The 26,355-nt window shown below is 41.4% G+C and overlaps 1 protein-coding gene across 1 annotated transcript in view; it reads right to left on the bottom strand.

The window, feature by feature from the left end:
* Nucleotides 1–803: 803 nt before the first annotated feature.
* Nucleotides 804–26,355, bottom strand: part of ELOVL6 (ELOVL fatty acid elongase 6) — a 129,427-nt gene continuing 103,875 nt past the window's right edge. Inside the window, exons 4-5 of the mRNA XM_021684525.1 lie at nt 10,647–10,798; nt 804–3,272 (exon numbers count right to left, since the gene is read on the bottom strand). Coding sequence (XP_021540200.1) covers nt 2,848–3,272; nt 10,647–10,798 — 577 coding nt within the window. The 3' untranslated portion in view covers nt 804–2,847. The remainder of the gene's footprint in view (nt 3,273–10,646; nt 10,799–26,355) is intronic.

The raw sequence follows: 26,355 nt of genomic DNA, 5'->3' as shown, positions 1-26,355 counted from the left end.
TTCTGGAATGTTAACTGACAGTAGGATTATCTGTGTGGCAGTTGGTTCTCTGGTAGGATTCCGATTTGCCATGGGCTAGTGGTCCAGCCTCTTATCTTGATACAATTAAGCAGTTAAACTGAGATGCTAAAAACACTGTATTGAACCTCTGATACCAGAATTTTTTTCTTGTTTTTCTTTCTTCCCATGAGAAATGTCTGAAAAGCCTTTAGATTTATTTAGCCAATTTACAAACTATTAGACATTCAACCTGTAAAAAAAATTCTAAGTTATCTCACAAGTGAACACAAGTATGAAATTGTACCAAGATCAAAGTGCTTTGGAAGCATCATTTAGAGTCTATTTAAGGTCTATGCTCATTTCCTTATTCTAACCTGCATTAAAGGACCAATGATTAATCAATGGATTCAATAATTAAATCAACCAGCTAAGCTCGAACTGGTCCTTCAATTAAGCTCAAGTCAGCTATTTGGCCTTTTTCTCATGTGAATTATTCTGCTCATTTTCTTTTATAAGAAAAAAAGCTTATTGCACAGTATCATGTCTTTTCAAAGCTCAAAAGAACATCATATGCAGCCTAAGAACCTCGTAATTGTTATAGCGGGACCTATCCTTTTAGCTCACGTTGGTTTCCACCCTCAGAATCACAACACATCCCTCCATCAGTTGTTTCTCATCTAAGAGCCAATGTCAAGACATCGTAGACTGCCCACGATAATTTAATACAGATGTAACAGCTTCCCTCCCTGCATAGCCCAGCGCCAACCGCCCCCCCCCCCCGCCCCGCCCCGGGTCTAGCGGTCATGACCTGGTTTGCATGGATTCTTTGTTCATTGTTCAAACCCTTCACACAGAATGGGATAAAACTTTATTCTTTCAAATTCCACACATAAACAAGATGCTGAGAAAGCCCTTGTCATCTCTGACAGAAGCAGAGCAGCTCTGTTTCATGAATGACAGCACAATTAAAGCTAAAATAATATAAAAATAATCTGAAAAATCCCTTTTACTGTATACTCTCAAAGAAAGCAAAAGATAAACAACAGTTTTCTTTTTCTGCTAGCCAGAAAAACGGGTTCCTGTTCATCTGGGCTTTGAAGTTGAGTGTACCCCACATCTGTGTGCACGTATGTGTGGTGATGCATGTACGAGCTATATGAAGTGTAGCCGCTAATCGTGCCATCTGGTTTGTCTAATCATGAAGCTACTTAACCGATTAGAGTACTAGCATATCACATTGAACGATTTTATATAATTGCTTCTTTGAAATACTAGGAATGTTGACACATTATTTGGCTTGTATAGGACTGAAGTATTACAGATAATATTATATTATCTAGCTTTCATTTCTTTCTCTCTCTCTCTTTTTGTAGAGAATATGGCTCTTAATAAGCTGATTTTCTGAGTTCCAGAGCAGAAGTCCTTTTTAAAAAAATTTCTGAAGCTGACTTGAAGCAGGAGGAAGGTCTTCTGATTTGGCCAAAAATATGACGAGTGTTTTAGATCATTGAAAACTTGAAGGATAAGTGTATCGGGGGCCCTTTGTTGTCACCTGTTCCAGCCAAACTTGCCATGAAGGGTTTGTTGAAGTATCTCCACTTGACCAGCAGAGGGCACTTTACACACCTCTGCGTCGCTCGGGGAGCAGACGCAGATGATGCGGAAACACAGTGTTCACCCGATATCAGGAAGAGCCCTGCAGATTTCTTTGTGAAATTCACAAAAATACAGAAAATATGGACCGTACAACAGGGTTTCATTCGGAAAGCCATGAGTGCGTGTGTGAAGTCAAACAGAGTGGGGGTATACCGAGTGTGTCTGTTGGATGGATCCTGGGCTCCCATCTTTCCTCACTGTCCCTTTCCCAGCTCAAGAATGGTACGGGGCTGACCCTTTTTAGAGGTGGTACAGAATCCATTTTCAAATCATTTGGTAGAGTTTTAACTTTGCTATTCGGTATCTACTCTTCCGTTCAAAAGCCTGGGGCCCCTGAACCAAGGATAATCCTTGAGAGCTCATTTCAGAGTGGAAATTACAGTGAAACCATCAGAAGTGCTCCGAGGTGGAGCTGCCCCGTTAGGAACTGGTCTGCACTGTTTCCATCCTCCCAGGAAGAACCTTGGAAAAATATTGTGCCCCGTTTGGTTCTGGCAAAGTCACTAGCCCCAGACTGGGCTAGGAAGGGAAAAACACCAGTCCTTCTCGTAGTTGAAATACAATTGTTTACATCGTTTTCATGAGAGGTGATTAAGACATCTCTTCTCACGGGGGCTACAGCTACTGGCCTTTCTTAAGAAGGCTTTAATTTTTGCAAAAGCATTATTGTCCTAGATATACACCCTGTGTCTCTTCCATTTTGTATCTATTCTATTGTGTGTCCAAAAAGATTAGAAAGGATTGTGTGTGTATGTGCTCGCACAGTTTCTTAAGTAAACTTCTTTCAATCTTAGAGAAATATAACACTCAGTAAATACTTTTTTTTCCATATAGTGTTAATAGCCTTTGTTGACCTTCTATTTCTCTCTCTCTCTCTCTCCCTCTCTCCGTGCCTCTGGCTCACTTTTGTTCTCATTTGCCCTAGAGCTGACAGTTAAGGAGGGAATGGGGTTTCCAGCAGCAGTCCTTTGAGATGGAGGTGCACTCAGTGAGTCCTCACCCAAAAAGGATCATAAACTTACTGGGTTGAATCAACCTTATTATCCCTAAGCTGCCTTGGGTTGGGTTTTGTGTTTGCTCATGTGTTTTGTTTTGTTTTAGCTGCACCATATGTGATTCCTTGTGCCATTTTCTTTTGTCTATTGTTTTTCTTGATGACCCTGAGCTATGGCTTCCTCCTCAGTTCCAACACTATTCAGCCTTCGTTGTTTTCCTCATCTTGCCGATGTAGGCCTCAAAGAAGAAGTGGCAGAAGAGCACAAGGTAGCTGAGGTACATGAGTGAGGACCAGAAGATGTTCTGAAAGTGAGAGTGACACTGGTCATGCTGCATCCAGTAGAAGACCAGGTAGTTAATGACACAGCCCATCAGCATCTGAGTGATCTGGGACAAGGTGATGAACATGGCAAACTTGCGGGAAACCCGGAAACCTGCCGCTCGCAAGGCATAGTAAGAGTACATCACGGCGTGCACGCTATAGTTCATGGTCATGAACCAACCACCCCCGGCTACCATGTCCTTGTAGGAGTACCAAGAGTACAGCAGCACAGTGATGTGGTGGTACCAATGCAGGAAGATCAGCTTTTGCTTCCTCAGAATAATGAATATTGTATCTCCTGAAAGACAGAGAAGGAAAAAAACCTACATGAGCCCCTCGACCGTGATGTAACGAGAATCCATATTTTCCCAACAAGGTACATAGCTTCAACTCGTACTTGGAGAGTGAGATGGACTGGGTTAGAATGCTGGACGGATATGTACTAGCTCCGTGAGCTTGGGCAAGTTACTCATCCTCACTATTTTCCAGTTTCTGTAAAATGAGGATAGTAACGGGGGTAACAGCAGTAGCTTGGGATTGTCTGAGGGCTTAATAAGATGATCAGTGTGCCCTCCTGGCACCTGGAGAACAGGCAATAAATGTTACTTTCAGAAGGCTGTTATACACAAAATCTTACCAATTTTCGATCCAGAAGGGACATAAGCAATCACGTTACCCAATTTCTAACTCGACCGTACATTTTAGGAAATATTATCTGGAAAAGTCAAGTGACTTCTCTCAGATCATTTGTCAATAGAGAGAAACAGATTAGAGTTCAAGTGCCCAGCAAAACGTTCGTAGGCCTCTCTGGAGTACAAAGACCATTTTTCTTTGGTATATGGCGAAAGCTACTCCTAAAAAAACCTATCTTTGTGAGCTCCCTGTAAAAGGTGAAGCCTCAACAGACATTTGGTAGTCAGAGGAGGAAAATTGAAATAAAGGCAAAAACAGAAAAAAAGGGAAGAAAAGTCACCCTCTACCATATTTGCCGAACACGGTAACCTGAATATTTTATACCAATGAATCGAGTGATAAGAACAGAGAATGACACACATTTTTACGGAGTTAACTTTGAGAAGGCTTTCCAGAATCTATTATTAAGAGCATCCTTTTGAAGAAAAAGACCACTGTCCCTAAGGTGGGAAAATTTATGTTATAGAAGCCAGAATTATGCTCAGGTAGGTAGATGCTATTTATATGTAATGATTCTCTGAAAAGCCTTAGGGATTCCAAAATATATACCATAGGACACTTACGTCCAAATGGATGAAGAGCAAGCATAGTAACAAATGCACACGATTCCATTAACAAGCATGAAAACAGGATTTATGCTCCATTCTCTTTCCTAGCTCTGTGTTCTTCTCAGGGATGGGAAAACCCAACCTCCTTCATGACCTTCAGTGAACTCAAACTTGACTTGTTTCGGTACGACAAGGAGAACTAGAAGGTCCCTCTTCTTATTCTGAAATCTAATGAAGCACAAAGGGAATTAGTACTTACCTTTGTCTTATCCCTCAGACTTCACGGATGCCCTAAACCACGTGGCACTAGGAAGGGTCAAAGAATGTGAGGCCTTGGGAAGATTTTTAAGGCTCTGATGGCCGTGGTTGGAATAACCTAGGTGGTACCCCATTCCACTCAGCAGGAGCTCTTCGTCTGTTTCCCTACTGAAGTGTTAAACGTTAGCACTTCATATTTGTTTAGAACAGAAAATTCCTATTTGTTTAGAATAGAAAAAGGAGAGCTACCAGTTGCTGCATCTCCAAACATATTATAAAATTTCCTTTGAAGTCCTTTTCTCTCTTGCGAGATGCCTGACATATTATGCCTATAAGTGTCAGACAGACTGATAATGATTGATGGTGATAGTGGCTCTGACTAATGTACTTTAGGGACAAAATTGGTATCAGGAGACCTGGGGTCTACTTCTTAGCATTAAATTGCGCTATTTTTGTGTGCCTGTCAAAGATCCACCATTTCTGTGTAATTACTACTCTGTGCCTCCCTTCGCTCAGTAAACTATAATGTAGACACAATAATTCCAGCCTACTTTTGTTCACGGTGGAAAGAGGGTAGAAGTCCAAGGAATTACATGGTAAAAACAAATTCAGTCATTCATCAGTGAGAAGATGTTTTTTTACAAGCCTCTAAGCATGACTGAAATGTATAAGCCACACAATACCCAAACACACTACATTAAGGTATTTGCTATAGAGTAGTAAGTATCTCCTCCTTTTTAATTCTTTAGATTTAATCTTAACTCTATCATCATTTTTATATTAAAACTTTATTGTCTAAAGAACAACTTCAGTGTGAGGAGAGTAATAGGGGACAAAAGACAGGCCATATTGGAATGGGCTAACCTGGAATGAAAAGTGGAACCTACGATTCTGGTACTGAAACTTGCTTTGTGTTTTTCATGTCTGAGTAGGGGTCTCAGATCTCATTAGTAGGGGGCATGATTGAGACACATTATGTGTTTCCATTTAATATGGGGGAGCTGAAGGTGAAGCACATGTTATGGGTTTGTTTTTTTTTTTTTTTTTTTTTACAGATTTATTTATTATTTTGGCGGCGGGGAGAGTGCAGGGGGAGGGGCAGAGGGAGAGGGAGATAGAAACCCAAGCAGACTCCTGCTGAACATGGATCTGGGCGTGGGGCTCAATCTCACGACCCTGAGATCATGATCTGAGCCGAAACCAGGAGTTGGATGCTTAACCGACTGCACCACCCAGGCGCCCTGATGTCATGAGATCTTCCAAACAAAATTAATTTGAATTCCTTTAAGAATTTTTTCTGGAACAGACATACAGGATGGCAGGTGGAGTAATAAAGATGAGTATTTTCCAATAATAGCCCTGGAGCCTCTCAGGACCACCACTCTAATGCCGCATCAAGGTTACCATCCCCAAGAAGGCTGTTGACCTAGGGAATGGTAGTTTCCCCTGGGTAAGGGGAAGGGGACACTGGTGGCGTTCCGGAAGGGCTTCCTGAAACCTCCTATGTTTTTTTTTTTTTCTTTTGTTTGTCTGGTCAAAGGTCTGGTTGGCAGTCTGGAAAGAATGTTGACCAACAATAAGCAGTGGGACTTTCGATTCTTGAACAATTCAGCCATATCACCCATTTGAGTGACCGCTGGTTCATGTTTTCTCCACCACAGTCTCTCTAACTTTAGATTCAGCTATTTTCAGCCAAGAGCCAGTCTGTAGGTAATCTCATTCCAAAGTGTCCCTCCCAGCGGATACGCCTCCAGCCTGTGTGCCTGTTAATACAGACGTCTGTGCCGCTGTGGAGCCGTCGGTCGGCATTTGGAAACACCCAGGGTGCTCAGAGTCCCCAAGAGGCCACTCTGTGTGGTTTGTCCCAGATGGCCGTGCCCCTCTTCGCAGAGTTAGCTGGAGCTCTGCTGAGTCAGAGTTTCAAAAACAATGACAAGCTCAACTGAGCAAGGACCTAGACTCAGAGCAGATGTTTCCAAGTTTTAACAAAAGCAAATCTCAGCAGGTTTTAATATAATTCAAACAGTAGGCGCGCACAGATTTTGGCACACAAAGCAGGTTGGTGGTTCTCTTCTCATTTGTTCTAATGGGTCGTAACTCTATAATTCACTGAAATGAGCTCATTGTTTTCTGCTGAAACAGAAAGCCCTTCTTGCTCCTAAGCGTGCAGTGAAGGGCAGCGTTTAATAGCGTCAGTTGGGGAAGATGAAACAGTGCTAGGGAAGCATGATGGCGATGGTCGTGCAACAACGCAAGTGTTCTTAATGCCACAGCCCTGTACGCTTAGAAATGGTAAATTTGATGTAGGTGTATTTTGCCTGCCCCTCCTCCCCCCAAAAAAGTATACTGAAAACTGCAGGCATGCGGGTTTTGGTGGGAAAATAGAGGTTTGGTATTGAACACAGAGGAACTATCCCTTCTCACAAGAACCTTCTCTTTCTGCTGCACATAAGGGAGTCCAGAATCTTAGAGTATTGAAAAGCAGAGCTTAGGACCTAAAAATAAGAAAAGTTCTCAATAATCCAAGTGGATAGATCTTTCTTAATTAAATGGTAGCAGCAATGTCTTCTAGGAGCAAAAAAACTGGAAAGGGATTTAACTTCCAAAATGAACAAGAAGGCATCCAAGAAAACACGTTTGCTGAATTAGGGCTAGGGGCTGGCTATCTGGTTTTTGGATCTATTTTGATTCAGAAGTTTAGTTTGGCAAGACCATTTGTCAGTGAGCTCCAGAACATTTGAGAGAAAATACGGCATATCTTAAAACTGAAAAAAGGGTACTCTGACCATGAAAATACCTGTATAATGAACCCGAAACGACATGAAGAATATCACTAGCCTCATTAAAGAACCAGATCAAGTTTAGGATTTTATTTTTTTCCAACTCTTTAGCCCATTGTCGGCACTTCAATCCTTTATTTTCACTGTGAAGAAATGGATTGTTTGACATCCAGCCTACAAACCACTATGGTGAATGAGGCTTCTTAGGGAAAGGGATCACCAAAACAACGGCACAAGGGACTACGGTCCAGTTCCTTCTGGGCTCAAGAGGGAATAGAATTGTGTTCAATTATAAGCCAACATTGGGGTGGTGGGGAGTGGCATGTCTGGGTGTACATTAAATTAAGACAGGTGATTAATTAGCATCATCCAGACCAACACTCTAACAAGACAGAGGGCAATGGCACGAATACCTCTTAGTACGTCACTAACAGTTCTTCTGCGGCAATTCGAACTCTGTCTGCTATCCTGCAACTTTGATGTCAGTATGGAACAGAAGATGGGAGGACAGACAGTATAGGTCTACTCATGTCTTTGAAGGAAAATGACCACTATGAATAGGTTGGGGTGGCTCTGCAAGAAATTATTCTAAAGGTAGAAGGGACTATTTTTAGTGTCAAGTCCCTCAAATTCAGGTGGATAAAACTCAGAGCGCAGACAAGCAGCCCTTGCAAGGAAGATGATTTCAAGAAGCAAACACTGAGGTTGCTCCTTTGCAATCTAAGGCTTAAGGCCCCAAAGCATAGAGGCACCACTGCTGATTCTTTTCAAAAATGTTGAGGGTGGTGAAACTGTGTGAAGTGTTTAGTGGTGACATGTAGAGAGAGCCACATGGTTCGTGCATTTACTGTTTTCATACATCTGCAGTCAGTTCTGTGTCAAAAAAGATGGGCAGATTCATAAAGATACTTATTATACAGCATAAATGAAAAGTCAGAGATATCTGATATCTCTCAAAGTGAATAATTCTCAAACATTAATAATGTATGAATTTTAAAGAAAATGTCACACAACCCCAAGAGAATACATGCTCACATTCTCAGACCAACACTAGTTTGAGAAGAAGTAATCTGGTTCAGATGCTCTATGAATCTAAAGAATAACTATGAAAGAAATATATCTGGCAAGACAGTCTTGTTTTTAATCTATAAGTGAAAACACAAAATTAAAATGTTCCCATAGAATTTTGAAATTCCTAAAAACACATCTGTCTTAGGCACTGTCTGTAGCTCCAAGTTTCAAAAACATTTTTCTAGCCTAAGATTTGGCAGCTTGTGGTCTCAATTCAAATATGAAAACTGGCCTCCTGGGGCCTGGTTCATAAAATTCATATTCTAAATTTCTTTTTAGAGGAGTTAGACATTTGATTCTAGCCCCTATTAAATGCCTACTGTAGGTGTTTAATATAAATATGTTAAGTGAATGAATGAATACATACATACCAATGCATTTCAACCTACGTCTGCCTTCATGGGCCCTTGTGTGTGTGCATGCACACACAACAGTGATCTAGTCATTTTGGACTGTAGAGGATCTATCTCCATACCCCTGCTCTTCTTAGCAAAGGTTTTCAGAAGTTTTCCTCTGCTGTTCTTCCCTTGCCTTTGACTTGGGCAAACAATGGTCAAACTAACAATTCAAATCAATTGCTCTCCCTTTGTAGGCAGGACAGACAAGTTGCCGACATTCACATCCGAGAGACCTCATATCCTTTGTGAACAGACACAGGATATGAAGTAAAGATACCTTAAAGAAAGACTGTGGATGATGAATAGATAAAGAAGATGTGGTACACACACACACACACACACACACACACACACACACACACACACAGAGGAATATTATGCAGCCATCAAAAAACCAAAATCTTGCCGTTTGCAATGATGTGGATGGAACTAGAGGGTATTATGCCAAGCGAAATAAGTCATTCAGAGAAATACAAGTATCATATGATCTCACAAACTGAGGGTTGCTGGAGTGGTGGGGGGTGGGAGGGATGGGGTGGCTGGGTGATGGACATTGGGGAGGGTATGTGCTATGCTGAGTGCTGTGAATTGTGTAAGACTGATGAATCACAGACCTGTACCCCTGAAACAAATAATACATTACATGTTAATTTAAAAAAAGAAGATAGTAGGAAGGGAAAAATGAAGCGGGGGAAATCGGAGGGGGAGACGAACCATGAGAGACTATGGACTCTGAGAAACAAACTGAGGGTTCTAGAGGGGAGGGGGTGGGGGGATGGGTTAGCCTGGTAATGGGTATTAAAGAGGGCACGTTCTGCATGGAGCACTGGGTGTTATACGCAAACAATGAATCATGGAACACTACATCAAAAACTAATGATGTAATATATGATGACTAACATAACATAATAAAATAAAATTAAAAAAAAAAAGAAAGACTGCAGATAGCTTGAATTGTATGTGGCATATAAGGAAAGTAAAACCTCTAACCCCATTTTTAGGAGAAACAGGAGAGGGAACCCAATCTATAAATAAATATTTTGAACTAAATAACAGAATTCTTAATTCCCAATAAAAAATTAAAAAACCCAAACAATGAATAGGTGTTCCCTAAGGATATACATGAGTTTGTGAGCTGATGGCCAGTACTGCTCACGGATGAACCCAGAGTTTATGATCACCAGCAGATCCCTTTCTCCAGCAGTAAAGATATTTTCCTGGTGAACTACATCCATGTCACATCCTTGCCACTAATTTTCCACTGTTTCTGTGAATCTGGACCACACTTCTATTCAACACCATTAAAGAGCTGAAGGAAAAACCTTAGGAATCTATATACATAGCCAGTATTTTGGATTCAGTTCTAGAAGGGGAGCCACATTCCTCTTCTCCAAGGCCCATCTCTTAGATGATTCAAATCAAACAATACCAGAAACCAACCCTTAGCATTTGTTGATTAGAACATGAGGACACCCAAACGGAAAGCCTAGTCTCCTCGTCTGAATCCTAACGGCAGGATGAAAGTCTGTTTCCTTGTGGGACTGGGAGAGAGCTGCACTGTGGATTTCCCTCCATATTATCATCTTAGCACAGCCATTAACGCGCTGGACAGAAGGCACCGGGTAGACTTTATACGCCCCTGGGAGTGGATTTCCAGTAGTGTCTGGAAGCCGGCATGTTTTCGTCAACGATTTTGCTCTTCACATACACAATGTACAATTGTTGAAATGGAGGGAAGGAGGGGAGAGAAAGAGATAGTGGAAAAGTTAATCAAGAACTCAAATTCATTGGTTATAACTTTCCTGCAACCAACAAAACAGGACCTTCAAATCGTTTCTTTGTCTGTTTTCAAATAAGTAAATCTTGTGGGTGTGTAGCTACCCAGAGGGGTGGGGGTGGAAACGGAAGGAGAGAAGACACTCACCTAGTTCGGGTGCTTTGCTTAGCACAAATGCATAAGCCCAGAATTTGCTGACAGGTCCATTGTAAAAACTCTGGTCACAAACTGACTGCTTCAGGCCTTTGGTCATCAAAATGTACACCATATAAGCACCAGTTCGAAGAGCACCGAATATACTTCATAATGAAAAGAGAAAAGAAACAACATTCAGGCCAATCATTTCATTTCTGACATTACCCACACTTAGAAAACTGCCTGCCACCTAGGGGAAAGAGGTCTAGATGACTCATAATCATTTGCATTGACCCAGAAGCATCTTAAAATGTTTTGTAAACGGGCGCCTGGGTGGCTCAGTTGGTTAAGCGACTGCCTTCGGCTCAGGTCATGATCCTGGAGTCCCTGGATCGAGTCCCGCCATCGGGCTCCCTGCTCGGCAGGGAGCCTGCTTCTGCCTCTGACCCTCCCCCCTCTCGTGTGCTCTCTCTTTCTCATTCTCTTTGTCTCAAATAAATAAATAAAATCTTTAAAAATAAAATAAAAAAAATGTTTTGTAAACAAGAGCAACAGAACGTCTCCGTGCTTTATTCCGAAGGCAATAGGTGATGCCACGTATTGCTCATCACTGTTACCAAGAAGAGGTCATGGCAAAGCGGAATGGATCCAGGGCAGGATCTCACGGAGAAGCTGGTGACCACTATGTTTCAGCTTGAGAAATGTCCCTTGGGGCTGAGAGGGGGTTGGCTGAAGACTCTTGGAATGATGTCAAGCCCGTCCTATGTCCAATCATTTTCGAAGTCCCTCCCGGCTCGATTGCATGAAATATGTTTGTTTCTCTCAGCCAACTCTTCCTTTACCTTTGGACTGGCCTTATCAATGTAGACCTACTTGGCATCTTTCTGGACCCCCGCAGCAGCCTCTAACCCGCAACTGTCATCCCTTACCCCCTCTTCCACTCCCTAATCCGTCTTTCTCATGGAAGCCAGCAGAAGGCTTAGCTCTCCAGTCAGGCTCACTCCTCTGCTTCCCATAACCACAGGCTAACACCGTTCGAACCCCGTTCTTCAAAGCCCTGTCACGTCTTTGCCTCCACACAGGCGCAGGTACTCAGATTGTTGAGAAATAAACTGGCTTCAGGAGTTTTTATCAAGGAACTGCCAAGGAAACAGGAGAGCTCTGGAATGCGTTGAGCTCAGTAATGCAACCTGAAGTGTGAAAGAACTTTGCAACTGGAACAGGCAGTCTCCATTACGGAGTGATCCCCCAGGCATATGTACCAGAGCACGAGGACCACATGCATGACTGAAAGCCAAGCCCGCTGACCATGTGGGGAGCTGAACTCGGCCGTCCTTTTTCTGGCAGCATCCCCGTCAAGGCTCTAAGTCAGTTAGGAGATTAACCAGTGACAGTTGTTGAGACTAGTAGCAGCCTCACCAAATTCAGAATAGGAGCTTTCATTTCTCCTCTGAGGCATTATTGTTTAAGAGATCCTAAGAGGGGCTCCTGAGTGGCTCAGTCGTTAAGCATCTGCCTTCGGCTCAGGTCATGATCCCAGGGTCCTGGGATCGAGCCCCGCATCGGGCTCCCCGCTCGGCGGGACGCCTGCTTCTCCCTCTCCCACTCCCCCTGCTTGTGTTCCCTCTCTCGCTGTGGCTCTCTCTCTCAAATAAATAAATAAAATCTTAAAAAAATAAAAAGAGATCTTAAGAATTGCTTCAGAATAAGCCATTCCACTAGGCCACAGGGTCCATAAACATGCATCCACCCACTAAAACCAAAGGTCAACTTTGCATAAAACCAAGGTAATAAAGGTGAATTCCTGGCAACTGTTTATCAAGTTGGGACTTTGTAAGTAGCTTCTTTAATGACATACAGCCTACATTAAATGGAATTACTCTTTCCAACATATAAAATGATCCTGCATAGTATTTTTGGTGTCACTTTACAGTTGTAGGTCCTATTTAATCCTTTAGTGGCTTCCCACTGCATACAGAATAAACCCCCAGCTCCTTAATAGGACCCACAAGGCTCTGAATGCCCCTTTGTCTTCCATCTCCACCCTTCTCACCGGCCATTCTCTTCCTGCTCACTGTGAGCCAATCATTCCACCACTTTCTGACCCTTTCCGTTTTCTGCCTTAGGAACTTTTCATATATGTCCTCCTGGGAGCTTTTCTCCCTGTTCACTCCAAGGCTGCTCCTTCTCACTTCCTTATCTCACAGAAAAGTCCCTCCTAGCGGAAGGACCTGTGTCCTTACAGTCCACAAACTGTCCTAATTTGAGAGTGGAGCATTGGAATTCATTGGTAAAGTCAGGTAATGGAGATTTTTCTGTCTTATCTGACTTGATTTTTTATGCGTTGTCTTTACCTCACCAGATGATGGCTGAATTGTATTACGAAAAGTGGCCACCATCACCAAGTTAAGGTGATTCGCACACTGGGCCCTTTGATTTTGCTGCTATGAAGGTAATACGGAAATGCGGATGTGGCATCTCCGCTGAGCATATGTAGGAGACGCTGTTGGTTGCCTAGTCAAGAGCCAAGTCTTTCCTCTTTCTCTGTTTGAAAAGAATCCTGATTTTGTCCAGTTTCTCTCAACCCATAATTCTCCCAAGGAAGGTGACATCATCTTCGATTTAGGAGTGCATCCTAATTACTTAAGCTAGTTTTAGTAATCCCATTTCACTTATCAGTGATTGGTTATGGCGGGGCACTGACCCACTTCTAGCCAATGTGATGTGAGGACCGGGCTGCCGGGGGCCGTGTGGGAAAGGTTTCCTTGCTCTTTGCTATGTATTGCCTGGAAGTGCAGTAGCCAGCTATCTTCCCAAAGGGAAGGAGCTACCCTGAGGCCAAAAGTTATTGCTGCAAAATGTGACCAAGCTAGGGACTTAACCAATCTTTCAGTGACCCCATTGCAAGGCTTCTTGTTTTTTGATAAAGCTTTCCTATCGTCTAAGCCTTTTCGAGTTCTGCTATTACTTGTGTTCCAGCAGACACAACACACAAGATCGGATTTTCAGTAGATCTTTGAACACTAGTTAACATTTTGTGGCTACCCAATATGTCTGAGTCAAGATACTGCTGGTCAGCTACTTACTAAATCAGTTATCTGCTTTCCATAAACCAGTGGGAGATAAGTCAGTGACTCTCGTACGAGCCCAAAGCAGAGAAACACACAAGTGACACGCTTTCAATATGTATTGGTCTCTGCTCAGTAGCCCCTGGTCCAGGACGTTTCTGAAGCATCAGCATACTGTCCAGAACTAACACCAGCCCACTGTATACAGCCAGCCGAGCCCCTCCTCCACTGTTTTGCTGCTAGACTCTGGGCTTCGTACATGATCAGAGACAAGGAAAGCACCTCTGGAAGAGTTACTGTCCTTTCATCTTCTTCAGTCTCAAAAATCATTGTAGTTTATATAGCCCATTTCTTAAACATTGGCACGGTTTAATTTATTCTTTCAGTTGCTAAATATGTACTGGCGAAGTCCCAGATGCCAGGCTGGCAAGAAGAAATCAGCTACCTCTGGCTAGGGGTGGGGGCGGTCCTGGAAGACTTCAGAGGAAGTGGGATTTGACTTCGGGATAAATAGGGATTCCGAGTTTGAGGGTCAGGGTACAAGGAGGTCATTTCGGAGCACGGCAGCATTAGAAATGTAGGTATGACGTGGCCACAATATTGCTGGCAACCAGCGTGTAGCACGTATTATCGTCCCGTATCTGGACCTCAGCCTCACTCCCTAAGCTCCGAACAATAAGACTGACTCAGAACAGAGGACAGTGCATTTTTCAGGGAAACCGTCAGTGCCAGCCATCGGGCCTGTGTGTCTGTGGGCAAAGGCGCTTTGTTGTGGTGTGACAATGCTCCTGCTGGGAGGCCGTCAGGGAGCTGCTTAGCCAATGGGATGATTGTTATCAGTGGGAAGCCAGGAGCTCTGCCCTGGTACATCTCAGCCACGGTACACTTTGGAATCACGTGGCTTTTTATTATAACTAGGCTCAAGCCCTAAGGCTATGATACCTTACCAAGAAATACTTTAGCTCAGGAGACTTTTTTCCTTCTTAAGTCACACCATCTCTTTTTTCTTTTTTGAATTAATTCATTTATTTCAGCAAGCTCTATACCCACCGTGGGGCTCGAACTCATGACCCCCAGATCAAGAGTCGCGTGCTCTCCCGACTGAGCCAGCCAGGCGCCCCTGAAGTTATATCATCTTGAGAGACACCGTGATGTAAAAGACAGATACGCAGCTTATGTTCTGCATCCCCCAGTCCTTGCTTATACTCACGGCAGACATTTCTAATCAATCTTGACACTCTTCCTGGCCATGCCTGGACATGATCTCAACATTCTCAACATTCTCAACCACTCTAAACCAACCAATCCGACAGATGAGAGCTGCAAATTCTAGTCACACTTGCTCTCACTTGCTAGTTTCATGACTGGGCAAACTAACTTCTGTAAGTCTTTATTCATCTGAAATGTTAATATCTCATGTGCATATTAGGTCTATGAATTTTGTAGGACAATATAGGTAAAGTAGTTAGTGTAGAGCCTCTGATATGTAGGTGCTGAAGAAAACAGTTTTTATTATGTTACTATTATTCCTTTATTACTATTCATCGTTGTTATTAATGCCACTTTACTTGGTCTGTCCTTCAATTTGGAAAAGGACTTTTACCTGTCTAACCTCACTGTGTCAGGTAAGAGAGGTTAAAGTTAATTAGCCCGAATCGAAAGTCAAGAAAATACATGTACAGAGAATTTGATTTGCACTGATGATTATTCATATTATTAAGCATTTTATAGAAAGTATTTATTGTTAAAGTGTTTTTTTTTCATGAGCCAACTTTTCACAAAACAAGTAACAGCCAGCAAGTTCACAAGAGGATGTAAACTATGCCTTTTCCATAGAACTTCTTGAAGGAGACTGGTGTGGAAAAGCATCTGGTTCATGTAAAATTTATCTTTTAATCAGATGATAAAGATTATTCTAAATCTAGGGGCTCAAAGAAGCTGAGAGTCTGGGCCATTGGGTTTAACGAGGGGCAGATTAGTGCTATATCACATGTCTTTTCCCAGCTGTAAGGTCACACTGGCATCTTTTTAAAGAAATATATAATTTTTCTTGTCAAAGTCCAGTTTTGATTGTAACAGTTAATGGAGCAGGAGAGAGCTCAGCGAAGGGAGAAGTGAATGTTTCTGCTCTCTTTCAGCTACATTAGGCATAATGTGGCAAGGAGATCTGGAAGAAATCATGGCCCTGATTAGCTAAGGTGTTTCTTCTCAAACAAATGTTCTGGAGTCCTAGTCCAGAAGAAGTCTGTTTCTTCATCATTAGCCATTTGCCATGGCGTGGACTCAAGGAGGTATCAAGAATGCTTACTGGACTGTTAATTGTGGTATTATGGGGGTGGGAGAGAGAACCTTCTCTTTTATACTATATACACATTTCTGCATTGCTTGACTGTTTTAAAGCAAGCATATATCAGATTGACAATTAAAAAAAATGTTTAAATGGGTGCTTAGCTATAATTGATATAATGACCAAACAATCACAATTGTACTAACTTTCAAGGCTTTACATAAACTTTTTAGTGTGAAGTTGAGATACAACACTAATCCCTGATCAGCCAGCCCATGATGACACCTGGGCTTGGAGACTAGTAGAAAAGACTGGGAGACAATGCATGTATATCTGGTTGGGATTCTTCTTTGGATATATAATGTACTCCATTACACAGATGTTGAAACATTTAGAGTAGAAGTTTGGAAAACAAGGTCTCATTTTCAGGTTGTATTAGTTTTTTTTCCTTTTACAGGTTAAGTATTGGAATCCTTTCTTTCTTTCTTTTTTTTTTTTTTAAAGATTTTATTTATTTATTTGAGAGAGAGAGAGAGAGAGAGCATGAGAGGGGGAGGGTCAGAGGGAGAAGCAGACTCCCTGCCGAGCAGGGAGCCCGATGGCGGGACTCGATCCAGGGACTCCAGGATCATGACCTGAGCCGAAGGCAGTCGCTTAACCAACTGAGCCACCCAGGCGCCCTGGAATCCTTTCTAAAAAAGTGTGAGAGACATGGAGAATCTTCATTCAAACCCAGCCTCTTACCATGAGACCCCTTCATTTACCAAGTTGAGAAAAGTCTGAATAACTCTGTGTTCCAGCCTTCCAATTTTACTGCCATCTGGTAGTCAAAGTGGAGTAATCTCAATAGTAACTACAGAATCCCAGAATTCTGCTCTGGGTAGAAAGACTCCTAAGGTATAAATCATCAATAATCCTTTCAATTGTTTCAACTGGAACATCAATGGTAGATACAGTTTTACATTGTTCCCTTACTGGCCCTCAACTTAAATGCGAGGTGTTTTGGAATCAAAACAAGGGTTTCTGAAAGGTTTTTTTCTGAAGTGCCAACCACTGGAACCCCTCAACCTGCTAACTCAATAACCAAAGGTGCAGTTACTTTTAGGATTGGGCAATGAAAATGGTTTTTTTTTAAAGATTTTATTTATTTATTTGGCAGGGAGAGACAGAGCGAGAGAGGGAACACAAGCAGGGGGAGTGGGAGAGGGAGAAGCAGGCTTCCCGCTGAGCAGGGAGCCCGATGCGGGGCTCGATCCCAGGACCCTGGGACCATGACCTGAGCCGAAGGCAGACGCTTAACCGACTGAGCCACCCAGGCGCCCCGAAAATGTTTTATTATACTTGTATCCTATAATCGGAAAAAGGAAAAAAAGAAGTGTGATGTTTTGTCAGTTGTCGAAACATGGCAACAGCTGATCCAACAGTAGCAACTCTACAAACATAAGAGAGGTCACTGATTTTCCTGATAACAAAACTTGAATTACCATTTGTCATAGACTCTGACAGTTTTCAGAGAAGGAAGAATATTCAATGATCCCAGAACAGGTTAAAAGCAAATTAACAGCAACCCAAAAATCCACTCTAATGCCTTTAGATTCCAGAGGTGACACAGGATTACAGCGCTTGTGATAGGGAGTAATGGTGTCTCCATGTCATGTCATGTTTCTTTTGACAAAGTGCAATCTAGCTTCTAAAACCTTTCCACATCTGATGACAGGCACCCTTAATAGAGAATGTCTACTTAAGTTGGGTCTAGTATTTGGCCTGTGTTAAAAATACATTTTTCAATAATAATATAACAAACCATAAAGGTGTGCATTTTTTGCCCAAGAAATCAGTAGTTAAATGGGAATATACACTGTAGTTTATTTTTATTTTTTAAAATATTTTATTTATTTATTTATTTGAGAGAGTGAGAATGAGAGAGAGAGAGAGAGAGAGAGAGAGCACATAAGGTCAGAGGGAGAAGCAGACTCCCTGCTGAGCAGGGAGCCCGACGTGGGACTCGATCCCAGGACTCCAGGATCATGACCTGAGCTGAAGGCAGTCACTTAACCGACTGAGCCACCCAGGCGCCCCTACGTTGTAGTTTTTAATAATTTACTTCCCCTATTCTTTCACTAACAAATAGAGTGTACAATTTCATCTCTCACTGAGTGATCATTTCTAGGTTTGACTCATTTGTCTTGATAGGAATGTTTAATCAGACATCTCCATTAGAAAGTCTCTCAGACAACTTGGGGACCAAGACACATGAGGCTAAAATTGCATATTATATATATCAAAATTGAACATACACATATCTTATGACATAGTACTTCCATTGTTGGAAACACAACATGCCCTTTAGGCATACTTGCAAAAATATACCATATTGTATGTTGTGTAATACAGAAAAGATGGTTAGAACAAAATCTAAAAGCCCACTGATATGAGAAGAGTTAAGTAAATTACAATGAACACAATACAAACTATAAAGTGTGCCAGGCACATCTTCCTGAGGTGCTGACATGGAAAAGCTCCAAAGTACAAGAGGATTCAGTGAAAAATGTAAGGAGCAAAGCATTCTCTATGGAATGATCCAACATTTTAAAAAGGTTTTAAGGTTACACATACATGTACTGATGGCTATAAAAATACTTATGGAAAAAGCCCTTCAAACTGTTAACAATGAGTCCTACTCGAATTTTGTTTTACAATAGCCATGTGTTACTCTTTTTCAGAAGCTATTAGAAACCTAATTTTTAGTGCCCATTTCTAATATTTATAATCTGATGTTAAATTAACCTTGGGATTTTTTTTCTGAATAAAAAAGGATATGTTAAAAGTCTAAATGTTGCTTAGATAATGACTGCTTTGCTTCTCAGAGGTCAGACATATTAGAAGGAGTTTTTAGTCTAGAGGGGAATCAGACAGCCAATAGCAATCATGAAGAAGACCAGAAATAAATCATTTAAAACTGAGTAAAAGTACTGAGTAGAAAAGCCGAGCCTAGTTTAGAATAGGAGGAGGAGGATACCTGTGGCCTCTGTGGAGAACTATCACTTAGTCTTAAAGCATGGAGTAGCTCCCACTGCATTTCTGGTGATGGTACCTAATTGTTAAATAGTATCACAGAGAATGATGTTCATGAACTCCTAATTAAAATGTTACATGTTGAAGTGTGGAATCCATCAGAGCTAAAGGCTTCATGCAAGCAGCTGTAGGTGAGGAAAGTCTTGCAGAGACTACAGAGAAGGGATCTTAGCAGGTAACATGGTTCCCTGACAGACAAACAGAAGGTGGGCGTGCCCTCTAGGACTGCTCACTCCACTTACCACAAATCCCCTTGGTAAGTCAGAAAACATCAGTCTCAAACAGATGTTCTTATTTAATGTTTGATGGGAAGGGTTGACTTCAATTCACTTTCTGATGAACAGTTTATTCTCTAAACTTATGAATCTAAGCATTAAAAAAAGGAAAAGCCATACTATGGGTCTGAATATTGCTTAGATCAGACTCTAGGGTACAGTCCTTGCATCTGGAGTGTGCAACTTGGATATAACACACTTGCTCCAGGTATCTGACAAGGCAAAGAAATGCTGGCTCAAGTTAAAAAAAAAAAAAAAAATAACCTGATAAAACCCAGCCTGGCAGAGTGGGGAGGCAAGAGGGGTGGGGAGATTAAAAAATAATAATGGTAAGGACAATTGGTACCATAATAGATTTCAATTAGAATTTCCCCAAAGAAACATAATACCTGGCTAGAGAACTCATAACATTTTAATTTGAATTTGAAATTTTAAGATTGCACTGTGTCTCATAAAACAGACAGGATTTTCTTTCACTATTATTTGAGCTACTATTATTATGTTTCAATCTGAGCTAGAGGAATTTCATCTCCCTGGAACAACCAGTAACCTTCACCCCGTCAGGGCCAGAGTGGAAGGCGGCCACACAATGCCAGCTTCAGTTCTTGTTGACAAGTACTTGGGTCTGTGCAAGCATTGTGCTAGATGCTGGCAAAGTATTTCACATTTGAAGAACTTTATTGAGCTCCTCCATTATGAAATTTGGTTTTTACAATTTCACGGAGCACCCCTATCCTGGTTATAGAGACAAAGACATAGGCACAGGAAGGGCAAGGGACTGGTCCAAGGTCACCCAGTTACTAAGTACCAGAATTTTCTGACCACAGCTCCAGTTCTGATACAGGACTCCTTACCAGGCTTTCATTTAGCATAATGGTTCTTAGCCCGATTGGATATTACAGTCACCAAAAAGGGCTAAAACAATTCTAATGTCTAAGACCCATCTCCAATGAACTGACTCAGAACCTCGGACATAGAGGCATGAATGGGTCTGAGTTAGGGACATTCTGGAGACTTCACCCTCCAAGATGCCTTCCTGACTGTTCCCCTCCCTCACCCATCATTCCTACTTCATGAACCTTTGGATGAAGCTGTTCAGGTAGCTGACGAAGAAAGTTACTTATCTATACATCGGTGCTGTGCTAGATGAGAACACTTGTCCCTGAATTTTAAGTCTTAGAGTTCTGCTAAATTCCACAAAATTAATGTCTTTTGATGGGTATGTTTTCTGCCTTTGCCTTATCTTCTTTACTCAACCACTGATGGGGATGTCATCTAATGCATTCCAGGGCAAGTGGAGACTGGCCCACAACTTTCAACTACATTTGGAAAGAACAACGTGCGGTTTCCAGACTTTTACAATGGGAACAAAGAGATAAAGTACTACCAGTAGCAAACCCAATTAAGTACCGTAGAAAATTAAAATAGGGGAGTTGAATGAACTAAAAGGAACCTAAAAATAAATGTGGGCAGTAGCAAAGATTAATGTTGAAGCCAAACAACTCACCAAGATCACAGAAGTGGTTAATCATCTTGTTTCTACAAAAAACTTTCTTCCTTTGAAAAAATTCTTAATCCCTTTTGGAATATTACAAACCTACTGGGACAGCGATAATTCCAGTACTAAGATTAATAGTACTAACTAACTCCACTGCACAGTCTTAACTAGGTGTCACAGGCACATGAGGAAACCAACTTTTTTTCTGAGGGATGATAAATGAAAATTTCATTGGGAGAGTACTTGAATCGAAATATAACATTATCTGTAGTAAAAATAAAGGAAACTTTAAGGATGGCACGTACTGCATGGAGCACTGGGTGTTATACGAAAACAATGGGTTGTGGATCGCCACATCAAAAACCAATGATGTATTGTATGGTGACTAACATAACACAATAAAATTAAAAAAAAAGAAATAAAATAAAGGAAACCTTAAAAACAAGGTTCAGAAGCCCTGTAGGGGGAGCTCTCACACACTACTCCCTGTGATAAGACGCATACCTGGTATTCCCCAACCCCAATAGGAAGAAGCTTACTTAACATATTTAAGCAGGAGGAAGGAAGAATTTCTCCTGGTCTAGCAACAGCCCAGCCAATGAGAAACCGCCACATTCAGTCAATGAGAGGCCATAACAGCCCCTCCCACCTTCCCCCTCTCCCTTGTAAAAGTAAGCTCGCCTCCACTCTCTGGACTTGCCTATGGTTTGAGTGTCCTGAACTGCAATTCTGTTATTCTGGAATAAACTCATTTTGCTGGTAAAATAGCTGGCTCTTTTATCTTTTTAAGGTCAACACTGTAAAAACTGTAAAAACAATCCAACCCCAAAACAAATAAAATAAAAAGGGAGGAAGGAAGGGAGGGTGGGAAGAAAGAAGGAAAAGAAAGAGAAGGGGGAAAAAAGAAAAGAAAAGAGAAAAAGTTATTACAACTCTCAGTTTTCCACATCCTTAAATTGAGGGACTGGAAATATCCTTTAGGATTTCAGCCCTACACTTCTGTGAGCTCATGTAGTAACTGTAAGAAAGGGAAGAAATATGGGTCATAAAAGTCGCTGCTCTCTATATGCCCAGTTCATTCCTTTGGGCTTATTGATCTAAAAAGCCGTTAGATAAATTTCTACAACCTTTCTAAGCAGCACGTTGACTTAATTTTCATAGTTGTTCACAGTAATTGAATTACTCTAATCACAAGACATACCTAAGAAAGTAAATTTAAACAATATTCTTTCTAAAAATATTTATTAAGTATGAATGCCTACTAAGGTGATAGGCCCTATCTCACTCCTTTCGGAAAGAGTTTTGTTCAAGGGGTGCCTGGGTGGCTCAGTCAGACTTCAGCTCAGGTCATGATCTCAGGGTCCTGGGATTGAGCCCTGCATCGGGCTCCCTCCTCAGCGGGAGGCCTGCTTCTCCCTCTCCCTCTGCCCCTCCCCACCACTCATGCTCTCTCTCTCTCACTCTCACAAATAAATAAATAAAAAGTTAAAAAAAAAAAAAAGAAGCCTGAGAATATCCCCTCTCCTGCACCTCAAGAGCCAAACCAAAGCCTCCATAATCCATCACAACAAGGTCATAGGAACTCATGGCCCCAATTTAATCACAAAATAATTTTAGAAACAAAAATCATAGCACAGATAAGCACATTTTTATACATTTGTGTATACCAGGTCTAATTAGAGAAGAAAAATTCACTTTGTTCCTTCATTTTTATACAGATCTTGGTTTGCTTCCCATTTCCATTTTTCCTATTAATCCAAATTTTTCTGTAGAGCGTTCAAACGGGATATGTTTGTTATCAACTAGCAGCAAAAAGTGAAAATGACTAAAACGGATGCTTATTTAATATGCCTATGAAAAGTTTCATACACTAAATTTCACCTATCTTGATCCAATTAAATAAAACGTGCACATCCCTCAATAAGACTATTAATGTAGTAAGGACTTAATAAAATGTTAATCACTAGTAAAATAAAAGACCCATTGAGATAAGACATGTGAAAATATTTCTAGTAACTATGGCATCGTCTAGAAGTTTAAGGTATTATCAGAAAGGCAGCCTGGTGTTAGGCCAAGAAAATTTGACAACCAGATTCCTAATCTCATCTCCTTTACCTGTTGAGTGCTTTAAATGTCCCATAATCTCATAAATCTCACTTTCTTTATAAAATGGAGATGGCCCTGTCTAATATTCTGCCTACATCACAAGTTATCATGAGGATCATATAAGCTGATGGATGTTAAAGTCACTGACTTGATGACAGTAAAAACATTATTACTGATACCACTACTCTCTTTCATCAACAAATCTTTTCCTGACTACGTCCGTCTCATTGACAATCTCTCTAATTTCTGCCTAAGCACACACACTCATAGTAACTGGGGTCTGTGAATTTGTAAGGGCTAGGAACATGCTTAAACTGTCTTACCTATTCTGCTTATTTTTGTGTTTTTCTTTCTTCCTCACCAAAAAAAATTTTTTTTAAGGTCAATCTGTTAGATTTTAATGACAATATTTTGGTAACATTTGAGAAGAGACATCTAGGTGGACATTCGTCTCTTAGGAAGAAATCCTACTGGACTACTAACAGATTAACAATTGAGAACAACAATGCCACCAAAAACAATACAGAGTGCATTAAAGCTCAGATCCCTTGTTTTAATACTGGAAAAAATGTCAAGCCCATTCACTCTCCTGGTGGGACCACAAGTCTATGGAAATATTTCCATCTCTTATGTTTCTATAATACATGTGGCACTGAGCTCATAGGAGCTGGTAGTCGGAACATCTTGCACCTGGATTAGCTTGGCATTTTGATCACTTGTATCCTAAGGAGTATTCTTCCCACAGAGGAATTTTTTTTTTTTTTAATGTTCAAGGCAGAAACAGCTTAAAATGGCATTAAGTGTGATTTCACAAATTATCTTAAAGATTTGTGAGACATAAGACAGGAAGTTGTGTTTGTGAATTATCCATGGCCCTTAGGCATCTGTAAATAATAGAAGCTCAATGGATATTTTGTGTGTTGTGACATTTATGATTAGGCATAGGATTGGTAGTACAAACACAGGTTTTGGGGCGCCTGGGTGGCTCAGTCATTAAGCGTCTGCCTTGGGCTCAGGTCATGATCCCGGGGTCCTGGGATCGAGCCCCGCGTCGGGCTCCCTGCTCGGCGGGGAGCCTGCTTCTCCCTCTCCCACTCCCCCTGCTTGTGTTCCCTCTCTCGCTGTGTCTCTGTCAAATAAATAAAATCTTTAAAAAAAAAAAATACAAACACAAGTTTCAAAAAGTCTAGGCACCTTGCTTGCTTTCTCTTGCTTCACAGATCCTCAGGCTATTGAATTTTCCAAATGGCCTTATCATGCATACCTAAACTCCTCAGGCCTCTGTAAATTTCCTTAGGGAAGAAGGCCTTCTTACTTCATCATTACATGTGAGTGTGGAGGAACAAGGAGAATTCCTTCCATGTCTGTCCCTTGACCTCCCAGCCATATCAGCAAATAAGATGGTGTCCTTGAGGCTTTAGGGTTTTCTCTCTTCTGGAGGAAAAGCCTGTTTCCATCTGGTGTTTGAGAAGGGAAATAAAAAGATTAGTCTAGAACACAAGTGGAAAGCTGTTGGTTTGTGTTTGGCATTTCCAGCCTCACTTTCTGGCCTTCTCCCTTGCCCTTGCTCCTTTCCTTTCCCGTAACCTATGGCCCTTCAAAACTTTGAGTTTCAAAATACAGATTCTTTTGCTTCTCCATTTTTACATAATTACTCCATTAGACATTAGAAGACAATGTGATCAAAGGAGCGATTTAATGAAACTCCCTTACTCTTTCTGGGGAGTTAGAGAAATTTTCAACTGAAGAATTGCACATAGTCCAAGTCTCTGAAGAATTCCAGGCAGGGAAAGGGCAGGGGCTTTTACTCATTCATTCATTCAACCAATTTTGTTTTGTTTTGTTTTGTTTTAAAGATTTTATTTATTTATTTGACAGAGAGAGACAGCGGGAACAGCAACACAAGCAGGGGGAGCGGGAAAGGGAGAAGCAGGCTTCCCGCCGAGCAGGGAGCCTGATGCGGGGCTCGATCCCAGGACCCTGGGATCATGACCTGAGCAGAAGGCAGACGCTTAATGACTGAGCCATCCAGGCGTCCCCATTCAACCAATTTAGTATATGCCAGGCACTATTTTGGGTGAGGGAGAGGCCTAAAATTTTAGGACTTGGAGAAGATTAAAAAGAATATGGATAAGTCACTAGGTACTGGGATACAAGAGTAAACTGAACAGATAGGTTTGCATTTTGTGGAGCTTACATTTTAAAGCAGGGACAGAGTTAATATGTTAGGAAATATATAATATGCCAGATGATTGATGATAAGAAAGATTAGGGAGGGCTGGGTGGGGATTGGGCTTGTTGTTTTATTATTTTTATATAGCCCATGTTATTTCCATATATATAGAAGGAAACCTTAGTAATATGGTACCATCTGAGCAAAGACCTGAAGGAAGGGATGGAGTGAGCTCCACAGTTGTCCTCTATCCCATGACCTCAACCTTGGCCTTCCACTGGATCCCTAGGTCAAGTTATGCCCTGTTCCTTTGTCTCTTGGAGCTGGAACTGCGACTGACCCACCAGGTCCCTTATGTCATCAAAAGCTTTATGCTCATGAATTCTGTCTCCAAGGGGCTGGAGTAAAACCAAAGAAGTGAGCTCAAGCCAAAATCTCATGCTGTCCAATTTTTATTACTCTGGGAGCAAATTTACCTAAATCAAGAGTACTGGGAAGAGCCTCAGATGTCTCCTAGTCCAAACTCCTATACATCGAGCAATCACTTCAATACCAGTTAGGTGGATTTTCTAGTGAAATGACTTTTAAAATATTAGAACCAAAGACAAATCAAAAAGTCCAAATGGAAGCAACATAGGCCTTGGATAAAAATGCAAAAATTATTTCCTGAAGTAAATCAAAGTTTCCAACAATGAAGAGATGATGGAATGAAACCTAACTTGATCAAAACTATTGCAGGTGTGGTGGTGTTCCATGGAAGGATTGTAACAGAGACAGTAACACAGTATGAGCACACTAGGAGACTGAGCAACAGTACATCAGTCACCAGCCGGCGTCAACACCAACAGAGTTGAAGGAATTGCCTGCTGATGACTCAGAACTTGAAGCTATAAAATGAACTTGTTTATAACTAAGAATGAATTCGTGACGAGGATGGAAAAAAAGAGAGGCAAACATGAGTGCAACGTCTTGGGACAAAAATACTACGAAGCACGAGAGGATGAGGATGAAATCAGAACAATTTCTATAATTTATTATATATAACTACATACGATAGAGTGTCAAAAGTGTTCATTGTAGAATCATAACCGTCATCCACAAACCTCTTTAGCAGCTCCTTAGAAATCTTAAACTCAGGCACCCCTTCAGTGCTGTTACATGTAAATATCAGAACCAGTAAATCTTCCTTGAACATTGAGACAAGAACATGGTGCCTATCATGAGCAAAATCAGAGAGCA

Source organism: Neomonachus schauinslandi, chromosome 2 (genome assembly GCF_002201575.2).
Source record: "Neomonachus schauinslandi chromosome 2, ASM220157v2, whole genome shotgun sequence".
NCBI lineage: Eukaryota > Metazoa > Chordata > Mammalia > Carnivora > Phocidae > Neomonachus > Neomonachus schauinslandi.
This window is presented reverse-complemented; position numbering and strand designations above follow the sequence as displayed.